General features: G+C 39.1%; 1 protein-coding gene across 3 annotated transcripts in view; it reads left to right on the top strand.

The window, feature by feature from the left end:
* The window catches only part of LOC133658699 (zinc finger protein 25-like), a 196,459-nt gene extending 189,760 nt beyond the window's left edge, over window positions 1-6,699 (top strand). For all 3 annotated transcript variants that reach the window (XM_062061033.1, XM_062061032.1, XM_062061034.1), the window contains exon 4: window positions 3,597-6,699. In XM_062061033.1, the coding sequence (XP_061917017.1) occupies window positions 3,597-4,816 (1,220 nt within the window). In that variant the 3' untranslated portion in view covers window positions 4,817-6,699. The remainder of the gene's footprint in view (window positions 1-3,596) is intronic.
* Window positions 6,700-12,328: the final 5,629 nt, after the last annotated feature.

Below are 12,328 nucleotides of genomic sequence, written 5' to 3'. Positions count from 1 at the left end.
TCTCGAAAATATACCCCAATATCTCGGATACTTGTAACAGATGTCACACGTCACCGGCAAACATGACGCACATGTTTTGGTCTTGTCCCCATTTGCTGGACTATTGGACAACTATTTTCAAACACCTTGCTAAGGCATTGGATTTAAACCTGACACCATGTGCAGAAATGGCTATTTTTGGGACGGTATCAGATCCCCAAATAAGGGAAAAATTTAAGGCTAGTATCGCCTTTGCATCCTTATTAGCACGTAGGGGAATTTTGCTGGAGTGGAAGTCACCATTTTGCCCCAAAGCCTCCTTATGGCTTAAAGACCTTATGATGTATCTAGATTTGGAGACAATAAAGTTCAATCTTAGGGGGGCACCTGGGAAGTTTTATTCTGTTTGGGGTGGTGTGGTTGACTACATAGCTAAATTAAAGACGCTATAGGACACATGAAAAGTTCACCTTTCACAAGCCAGCTTCCCTTTTTTTATTTTTTTTTTATTTATATTTATTTTGGGTGTATATTTACTATCTGCCTATGTTGAGAAGAAAGTGATGTACTAAATATTTTCCATTTGTGACTGTACCTTTAACTTATGTAGGACCTGGGGGGTTTGTGTATCGGGTATGTGTTGGGTTGCTGTTCTTGGAAGTGGGTGGGAAAAAAAGGGGAAAATGTGATTACTGTTCTATTGTATATTGTAATACCTGTCAAATTCAATAACAACATTTATTAAAAAATATATATATAAAAGCTAAAATGTCTCTTAAAGCTCTGCCCCTTTAATTGGTGCATACTAAATAATTTAACTTTAGCCTACTACTACAACCATATTATTTACCAGCAACATAAAGTGAAATTAGGACCCTTTTCATGAGAAAAGTGCATTTGTGATCTGACCCTGCTTTATTTTTCAGTGTTTGCTGAGTCTCAACTGTTGCCTCTGTCCTAGCTGGCTCTACATGCTGCCTGTCTTCCTCCTCTCCTACAACATCTCCCTGCGTACTTACTATCCTTTCCTCCTCACCCTCTCTTACTGCCTCAGCTGCGCCACTAGTTGAAGCCTGGAAGTATTGGAAGCAAATTCATTTTCACACTGATGGACGTCTGTTCACTTTCCTTATGAGATTTCTAAGTGTCTACACCGTTTTGATAATACCTCCTGTGGTCCGGACTGTAGGCCTACCTCCTCTCCAAGTCCAGCCCTTTTCGGCCGTTGAAAATATTGTTCTATACTCATCTGTGTGAAGGAGTGAACATCCAACATTAGAGTTTATTACTAACGAACAGAAGCGCTCTATGTACAGTGCCGTCTAACCTTAAGCGGCAGCAGCTCAACACGTGCAGGGTTCAACGTTAAGGTTTTTTTCTACTTGCCCGACTTCTCAAATCTACTTGCCCCAATATTTTTACTTGTCCTGCCTAGGTTTTTTTTCTGGCTGTGTAGTGCTCATGGCTTATATCTTACTAAAACCCTTCCCGTTGACTATTTACAACACTACACAGTATTTATTATTATTATTATCTATAATTACATTTAAATGGCATTGCATACATGTAAAATTAAATGCTATTTCACATGATTTGACCAGTAGCAGTTACACCCATCTGAACAGGTCAGCCACCTGTTTAAAGCCCGATCACAGTTGAAATCTTGAAATGAAGGGCCTTTAATGGCCAAAACATTAGCCTGGACAACATTTTAACAGCTGCTTGGCTCAGATGTTATTCTTTTCATTGCATTCACATGCTGCAGTGGACAGTGGACAATTTAGCTTCAGTATTAATGCAGTATCCGAAGCACCGTCTCCACTTGTGTTTATTGACAACAGGGTTATAACCTGGACACGTTAGCTCGTCGGTATGGTAACAGGTGACTGTTACTGCGTGCGTCTGCCCCGGCCCCCGAGTCAAACAGCGGCGGTGTTAATGAAGCAGCGTCAGGCTGCTCATCGTCAGTGAAACGCTCGGTGAAATCGCGGATTAACGTTAAATATATGAGGAGCCGCAAGCGATGCAGCTATAACCTATCTCACCTGGTAGAGCACCCGCTGCGGCGACCCAGTTCCATCCCACCTGACAGTCGCTTTGCTCCAAGTCAATCCCCCCTCTCACCCTCTCTCCCCCCTCCCCCGTCTCTCTCCAGCTGTCCTTTCAAAATAAATGCATTCAAATCCCGAAAATAAAAATTAAGAAAATCCGAGTCGGTGCTGCACACTACACAGGTTCGGACGACTTTTGAACTTGTTTGCCAAGACGTCTTACCCTCGTATTTTGATCGGGTCAGTCTGTTCTTCTTTCACTTTGTCGTCATCGTCGTCGTCTTCTTCTTCTTCTGGCCCACCAGGTGAATTAAGTGCTATTGGCGGAGTTACAATGCATAGTAGGCTACCGCCACCTACTGCACCGGAATTGTAACTACAAGCTACATTCACAGACAGAGTCCCATTGCTTTTATGAGCGGTCGAGCGAGTCAAAAACCGAACAATCTATTCGTGGCGGACGTAATTCTTTCGTGGCGGGCCGCCACAAATAAATGAATGTGTGGGAAACAGTGGTCTCCATTCTTAGAAATTGGTACGACTTTTGCAATTTTCATTATGTCAGGGAATTTGCCGGTTAGAAATGATACGTTGCTGATATATGTCAGAGGTTCTGAAATGTCTTCTATAACCTTTTTTATGGTTACCATATCTATTCCATGACAGTCGCTTGAGGTCTTGGATTTACAATGTTTTACAATTTTGATTATTTCTTCTTTTGTCACGTTCTTAAGAAACATGGAATTGGGATTTCTGTCTATGAGCTCACTCAAGTCCTCAACTGATCCATCATCTGCATTTGGAAATCTTTGTTCCACATTTTTTCCCATATTAATAAAGTAATCATTAAAACGTTCAACTATTTGGTTCATATTGTAATTTTTTGTATTTCCATGTAGAAAGTACTGGGGGTAATCTTTCTTAGCAGCATTTTTAATGATGCTATTTAGGATGTTGCTCTCATGTTGTTTCTGTTCTTCTTTAATAATTGTCTGTAGTATTCCTTCTTACATGTTCCTAGTATACCAATTAGCTTGTTTTATATTTCTTATACTTATTTTCTGCCTCTATAGGTGTCTGTGTTATTAATATTCCATATAATGTCTTTTTTTTGTGACAAGCATTTTTCAGTCCTTTTGTCATCCATTGTTGGTAGTTTTTCTTTTGCTTCTTACTAACTTCTTTCCATGGACAACATAAACATTGATATCATACATGTGGGCCTATATATATATATATATATATATATATATATATATATATATATATATATATATATATATATATATATATATATATATATATATATATATATATATATATATATATATACATGCTGTTAAATGTAGCTTTGATGTGTCAAGCTACTTTTGCAGTGTAGCTTGTAGTGTAGCGTGCTACAATTCTCTGAGGATAGCTTAGCTACATTTAATTGAGAGTAACTTGTAGCTTAGCTTACTACATTGTCCAGGTAGCTTGCCCATCACTGTCTATTTGGCCTAGCTCACATGTCAATAGTTTGAATACTGCAAACTTCAATACAGTAATACCTCATTTGTTCTGCAGACGTCCAGCGGGTGTCAGCGGGGAGTCATGAAGAGGAGTGGCACACCAGTGTGGGACAGAAGGAGCTACAGGCCCCCTCCCACATTAAAGAGGAGCAGCTTCATGATGAAGATGAAGCTCAGTCCTTACAGCTTCATCACAGTCAAAGTGAGGAGAACAGAGGGGCGGAGCTTGTAAGTCAACACATCACAGAAGCTGATGGAGAGCATTGTGAAGATATAAAGTCAGAACCAGACAGCATCTTTGCTCCACTGTCAGACACGGACCACATGATGTCACACTCTTCTGATCACAGTGACCACATCCAAAAACCTTTGGAGAGTAAAAATGACTCTAAAGGTGATACGAGACATCACACTAACAACAAACACTTTGACTGCTCTCAATGTGGGAAATCATTTAGACAGAAGATTAATGTTACAGTACACATGAGAACACATACTGGAGAGAAACCTTTTACTTGCTCTGTTTGTAAAAAGAGTTTCTCCACAAAGCGTAACATGACCACACACATGAGAATACACACTGGAGAGAAACCTTTTACTTGCTCTGTTTGTAAGAAAAGTTTCTCCTCAAAGGCTGACATGACCACACACATGAGAACACACACTGGAGAGCAACCTTTTACTTGCTCCGTTTGTAAGAAGAGTTTATCCACAAAACATTACATAACCACACACATGAGAATACATACTGGAGAGAAACCTTTTACTTGCTCAGCTTGTGCTAAAAGATTCAACACTAAGAATGAACTTGTATTACACGTGAGAACACACACAGGTGAGAAACCTTTTACTTGCTCCGTTTGTAAGAAGAGTTTCTCCACAAAGCTTAACATGACCACACACATGAGAATACATACTGGAGAGAAACCTTTTACTTGCTCCGTTTGTAAGAAGAGTTTCTCCACAAAGCCTAACATGACCACACACATGAGAACACACACTGGAGAGAAACCTTTTACCTGCTCAGCTTGTGCTAAAAGATTCATCACTAATCAGGAATTCATATTACACATGAGAACACACACTGGTGAGAAACCTTTTAGTTGCTCTGTTTGTAAGAAGAGTTTCTCCACAAAGCGTGACATGACCACACACATGAGAACACACACTGGAGAGAAACCGTTTACTTGCACTGTGTGTGATAAAAGGTTCAGGTATAAGTATCAGGTGAGTAAACACAAGTGTGTAACAGTCATGGAAGCTGCAGGGATTTAGAAACACTTAAAGGCCTACTGAAAGCCACTACTACCGACCATGCAGTCAGATAGTTTATATATCAATGATGAAATCTTAACATTGCAACACATGCCAATACGGCCGGGTTAACTTATAAAGTGACATTTTAAATTTCCTGCGAAACTTCTGGTTGAAAACGTCTCGATATGATGACGTATGCGCGTGACGAAATCAGTTGTACGAGACATCTTGGAATAGGTCCGTCCCAATACAAACAGCTCTGTTTTAATCGCTAATTTCCACAGTATTCAGGACATCTGTGTTGGTGAATCTTTTGGCAATTTGTTCAATTAACAATGGAGACTGCAAAAAAGAGAGTTGTTGGGAAACGTTGTGTTGCTGCGGGATGTAGCAACACAAACAGAAACACAACCGGAGTTTTATTGTTTACATTCCCAAAAGATGGCGGCCAAGCTTTACTATGGAACAAAGAAGTCAAGCGAACACGGTTGGATTGGACGACACATACAAAGTACAGTGTATTATGCAGCGAACATTTCGAAAGATCATGTTTCGAAGAGGGTCCCATGCGAATGGCAGAGATGGGGATCACCACCCGTCGACTCGTGCTGAAGAAAGGTACGAAGCCAACTATTTTCGATAGACCACGGTCATTGTCTTGTTGTGGATCTTATTAATCTACATGCATGTTTTTAGTATTGCCGGTATATGGAGCTGTGGCCCATAGAAATAATGGGTAATTAATTAGGTTTGACATTATGTCTATGATAGATACTTAGTCTATAGATAGGCCTGGGGTGTAAGTTGTATCACTAACAGTAACAGTGCAAGACTAGGCCACAAACTAAAACTAGTCTATAAATAAATAACATATTACCATTCTGTATTCTGAAGGCGATCTATGTCGTGTGCTACTCCAGCATCAATATCAGCAGCATCCTCCTGACCGTCACCGTCAGCGTCGGGTTCAAAGCGGTATGGCTCGATCCCTCTCACAGCATCTTCCCTATCTGAATCGCTTCCACTCCCCACTAGTCCTTCACTTGCACTTTCCTCATCCACAAATCTTTCATCCTCGCTCAAATTAATGGGGAAATCGTCGCTTTCTCGGTCGAATCGCTCTCACTTCTGGCCGCCATCACTGTAAACAATAGGGAACTTTGCGGAAATGTTCAACTGACTACGTCACGCTACTTCCGGTAGGGGCAAGGCTTTTTTTTATAAGATACCAAAAGTTGTGATCTTTATCGTCGATGTTCTCTACTAAATCCTTTCAGCAAAAATATGGCAATATCGCAAAATGATCAAGTATGACACATAGAATAGATCTGCTATCCCCGTTTTTTTTTAAAAAGTCATTTCAGTAGGCCTTTAAATGCCTACTGAAATGTCATTTTTTTTCACCTAACCCAAGGTTCATAAAGCTTATATATTTACCCAAAGTTACGTACGTGACACGCACGTACGGGCAAGCGATCAAATGTTTGGAAGCGCAGCTGCGTATTCACGGTATCGCGTCTGCGTCTGTGTATCCAAATCAGAGTATTCCTGGTAAGAGTCTCTGTTGTCTGAGTTCTTCGATCTTGACTGCATCTTTCGGGAATGTAAACAATGAAACACCGGCTGTGTTGTGTTGCTGACTTCCCTCGCAAAATACTCCGCTTCGCACCGACAACTTTCTTCTTTGCTTGCTCAGCTTCTTTCTCCATAATGCAATGAACAAATTGCAACAGATTCACCAAGACAGATGTCCAGAATACTGTGGAATAATGACATGAAAACAGAGCTATTTCGTATTTGCTTCAATGGGGAAGCCATACCTCTGTTTCACTGGCTACGTCACGCGCATACGTCATCATACAGAGACGTTTTCAAGCGGAAGTGTGGCGGGAAATTTAAAATGTCACTTTATAAGTTAACCCGGCCGTATTGGCATGTGTTGCAATGTTAAGATTTCATCATTGATATATAAACTATCAGACTGCATGGTCGCTAGTAGTAGCTTTCAGTAGGCCTTTAAACAGTGATTGTGCTAAATGTAGTTTAAAAACACAGCATGTTTAATAAGAATGTATATTTGATGTTGTATGTAGTGCTTCTCATCTTCTAGTCTTATATGTTGTCCTGTACTTACTTTTTAAGTTGTGTGCATGTATTGAATATTATATATGTAGCTACTATTTTATTCTATTTTGTCATCTTTGAAGAGAGGACATCTTATTATTTTCATTGTTTTTTTCCACACATTTTTCCATTGCATTTTATTGATGTTATTATCCAATTAAAAGTATGAATGAATAAAATGGTTAACAAAATGTGGACTCTGGTAGATTAGCAGCATTGTTACATCATGGATGTTAACTACTGCAAAACATCAACAAAGAAGAAAAATGCTGAAGTTAGCAACACATCACTGAACTTTAGAGCCATCGTGAGTGGAGTTGCTTGTTTTTATTGCTGCATTTGTACTTATTTCACCTCACATCTTCACTTTTAATCCTAAAGTCTTCTTCACATATATTGTTGTAGGCTTCTAACATTTATGTTTCTGATGTGTGTGTAGTCTGTGGAAAGGGTTGTTGTCCCTTGTGGATCCATGTGTTCACTTGCACAGATACATCTTCATCATCATCATCATCATCAATATCATCATCATCATCAGACGTTACCGGTCCACTAGTGGACGAAACCTTAGCAATAATGTTTTAATATAAGTGTGACCTCATTATTCCTTGATAATAAGACTAAAAATACAGATTTAAAGGCCTACTGAAAGCCACTACTACCGACCACGCAGTCTGATAGTTTATATATCAATGATGAAATCTTAACATTGCAACACATGCCAATAAGGCCGGGTTAACTTATAAAGTGACATTTTAAATTTTCCGCTAAACTTCCGGTTGAAAACGTCTATGTATGATGACGTATGCGCGTGACGTCAATGGTTGAAACGGAAGTATTCGGACGCCATTGAATCCAATACAAACAGCTCTGTTTTCATCGCAAAATTCCACAGTATTCTGGACATCTGTGTTGGTGAATCTTTTGCAATTTGTTTAATGAACAATGAAGACTGCAAAGAAGAAAGTTGTAGGTGGGATCGGTGGAGGATTATATATATATTTAAGATCAAATACTTCTCTTAACAGGTAGAAAAATGACACCACACACTCAAAAAAATTACTCATTGGATGAACTCAATTAAAATGAGGGCAGGATTTCCATCCAACAAATATGTTGCCCCAACTCAAAATTAGTACATTCTCACAATACAATAAACTTGTGTTAATCCAACTAATTTTTAGCAAATAAAGCCAAACTTAAATTATTGCAATAACTAAGTGAAATTGATTTACATTTGTCGGACTAATTTTTAACAAATACAGCTAAAAAAGGAAATTATTTTGGTTACTAAGTGAAATTGATTTTTATGTGCCCAACTCAAAATGGATTGGAAATTAAGCAAGCTAAAAATCACCCTAGATCCCATAAAAACACATCAGACAAAACCTGGTTGGTATTTTTAATTTAGAATAATCCTTAATTCAACAATCTTGAATATAACACCACAAGATGTCAAAGTTACTTGCAACACAAACCAAAATGTTGCGTTTGAGTGAAAACAAAACATCAAGAAGTTAATTGTACATAAAGATGTCAGATTTGCGTACCAACACAGACCAAGAACTTAGTTTTATATAAACAAAGATGTCAAATGTACTTGATACAAAGCATAGAGAACTCAGTCTTAGTTATAAAACACCAAGAAACAGTTTTACCTTTTCTTAAATAACTTGAGGCAAACTTTACGAGAAATGGTTCTCCAAAATAGTTTAAAGTGGTGTAAAATGAACACTCAGGAAACTGCAAAAACACATTAGAGTCCTGCGCAAGTGTGCTAATGTAGCCATTAGCCTTAATGTACTAGAGTTCCATCCATCCATTTTCTACCGCTTGTCCCTTTTGGGGGTGCTGGAGCCTATCTCAGCTGCATTCAGTAAAGAAAAAAAAAAAAGGCAAATACAAAATCCCCATGGATCAAATTGGCAACAAACAAAAATAAACAAGAAAAACTTAAAGGCCTACTGAAAGCCACTACTACCGACCACGCAGTCTGATAGTTTATATATCAATGATGAAATCTTAACATTGCAACACATGCCAATATGGCCGGGTTAACTTATAAAGTCCAATTTTAAATTTCCCGCCACACTTCCGGTTAAAAACGTTTTATTATGCTGATGTATGCTGATGTATGCGTGTGACGTCACGAGGGCAAGGGAAGTATTCGGAGCCTGTAGAATCCTATACAACAAGCTCTGTTTTCATTTCATAATTCCACAGTATTCTGGACATCTGTGTTGGTGAATCTTTTGCAATTTGTTTAATGAACAATGGAGGCTGCAAAGAAGAACGTTGTACCCACATATGCGGTCCTCTCCAAGGTTTCTCATAGTCATTCACATCGACGTCCCACTGGGGTGAGTTTTTCCTTGCCCGTATGTGGGCTCTGTACAGAGGATGTCGTTGTGGCTTGTGCAGCCCTTTGAGACACTTGTGATTTAGGGCTATATAAATAAACATTGATTGATTGATTGATTGAATGTAAGCAAGTAAAAACAAAACATGAGACAGTACTAGCTATTCCAAAAATATATATAAAAATCCAAAATCTTGAATGGAACTCAATCCATTTCTCCTGAGTTGAGTGATGAAACGGAGGAGAGAAGTGTGGAGGGTAGTCACACTCAGAGATCAAATGGGGAGGTAAAGTTCATCCAGTCCAAACCCTAAAGTCATCTCTGTCCACTCCCCAGGACTGCATTTCATATGTTGATTGTGTACTTCAGCAGTTCAGTAAACAGCCTCTTCTTCCCTGGAACTTAGTCCATTCTGAGTCCAATTCTCAAGTTGAAAATGTTGTAGGTCATATTGTCTTAAATGGGTGAAAATGAAGGCAAAAACAATACAAGCCAAAATAAAGATCCGATGATGAACTTTGTCAACAAGTGTTCACCTCTCATGCAAGCAACTTGATTTCCAGCTGCTGTATCTTTGTGTTCAGCTTGTGCCCGTCCAGGTTAATTAGGATCTTCTGGAAAAACTCAAATGTTGTCTGCAAAGTTTAGATCCAGGGCATAAATGAGGCCAAACATCATTATGACCCCCATGATGACGCTGTCCACGTTGCTCAGGACTTTAAAACCTTGGATAAGAACTCCCACATCCTCTGGCTGCCTATCGCCATCTCCACGGATGATGTACTGTACATCCCATGACTGTGAGGGCAATGTCCCTTTCTGCATCCTCAGTGGCGGAGGCCTGAACAACAACACAAAAACAGAACACTTGTGTTAGGTCAAATGCTGAACACCACTAGCAGAAAATGAATTGTTTTCTGGCATGCATATGTAATGTGTTTTTTTTTAAGTCCCCATTGCTTGTCAAATCAATCATTTATGTATCATGAGTATGTAAATGTATCACGTGATTGGAAAGTTAACTATATATACAGTATATACTGTGTATATATATATATATATATATATATATATAGATATATATATATATAGATATAGAAATATAATGTTTGAAATTGTCCAGTAAATAAGTTCAGCAAGCAGCCATGAACATAATGCAATTGCTGCAACATGATCCTTTAGGCAAGCACGTCCCTATAGAGATGGACCTGTGGGACAGAAATAGCTGTTTTACTCCACAGGGCCTCCGCCCGTTTGCCACTACCAGCTTAGGAGACTCTGACTCTGTCTTTTCTTGCACCTACCAGTGATTTCAAACAACAACATACTTGCCAACCCTCCCGGATTTTCCGGGAGACTCCCGGAATTCAACGCCTCTCCCGAAAACCTCCCGGAAGAAATTTTCTCCTGAAAATCTCCCGGAATTCAGCCGGAGCTGGAGGCCACGCCCCCTCCAGCTCCATGCTGACCTGAGTGGGGACAGCGGCGACAGTCTGTTTTCACGTCCGCTTTCCCACGATATAAACAGCGTGCCTGCCCAATCACGTTATAACTGTAGAATGATCGAGGGCGAGTTCTTGGTTTCTTATGTGGGTTTATTGTTAGGCACTTTCATTAACGTCCTCCCAGCGCGGTAACAACACACAACAACAGCAGTCACGTTTAGTCTACCGTAAAGCAGTTCGTCTGCCGTAAACAGCAATGTTGTGATACTCTTAAACAGGACAATACTGCCATCTACTGGATAGCCTCCGGAACACTGAAATTCAAGTATTTATTTTATTTATATAATAAAATAAATAAATATATATATATATATATATATATATATATATATATATATATATATATATATATATATATATATATATATATATATATATATATATATATATATATACACTGTATATATATATATATATATATATATATATATATATATATAGCTAGAATTCACTGAAAGTCAAGTATTTCATACATATATATATATATATATATATATATATATATATATGTATGAAATACTTGAGTTGGTGAATTCTAGCTTAAATATATTCCCCTCTTAACCACGCCCTTAACCATGCCCCAACCACGCCCCCCACCCCGACCACGCCCCCCCCACCCCACCTCCCGGTATCGGAGGTCTCAAGGTTGGCAAGTATGCTTACCAAAGACCGAGCTCCAACCTGCTTCCCGGTTCCTGCTGATGCGGTCCACTCCCGCCAGAAGACGTTATGCTAATGAGTTATGCCCGCCAAGATGATATGCGCATGCGCAAAGGGTGGTTCCAAGTTCTGAACTCATTTATTTTGCGTTGATCAACATCAAATCAATCCCATTGGATCAATTATGAGAAATGTTATGTTTCACTGATTAAATATGTATGTGTATATTTTAAAACTAGATGTTTTTTAATAAATTCAACAATACTTAAATGTGTCACATCTAAGAAGGGCTTGAATAATTTTTTTGAGTTTACTTGTTCTTATGCTTTCTGAGCTCACTATGTTCACCGCTCGCTGTACATATCCTTCCAAGTGAGACAGACACTGTTACAATGTCCTTCTTTCAGATGATACAATTGTTGATGACTGAAGTGATGATATCAACCAAACCTAACCCCCCCCCCACCCCCCCCCCCCCTCCACACCCCTGATTGTAAATAATGTAAATAATTCAATGTGATTATCTTGTGTGATGACTGTATTATGATGATAGTATATATCTGATAGTATATATCTGTATCATGAATCAATTTAAGTGGACCCCGACTTAAACAAGTTGAAAAACTTATTCGGGTGTTACCATTTAGTGGTCAATTGTACGGAATATGTACTGTACTGTGCAACCTACTAATAAAAGTCTCAATCAATCAATCACACCGGGGGGAGCTGGTTACTTGTTTCTCTCGCGAGATCTGGAAGAGAGAGCTGGTTACTTGTTTCTCTCGCGAGATCTGGCAGATCTGTCACTGCATGTTACTAGACGCAGAGATGAGCGGTCGCACCCTCTTTCGCTCCCGATCGGGAATTCAAACAACTGCTCG

This window comes from Entelurus aequoreus, linkage group LG10, assembly GCF_033978785.1.
Source record: "Entelurus aequoreus isolate RoL-2023_Sb linkage group LG10, RoL_Eaeq_v1.1, whole genome shotgun sequence".
Lineage (NCBI taxonomy): Eukaryota > Metazoa > Chordata > Actinopteri > Syngnathiformes > Syngnathidae > Entelurus > Entelurus aequoreus.
Note: the sequence above shows the minus strand (reverse complement) of the source record. Positions and strands in the feature narration are given on the sequence as shown.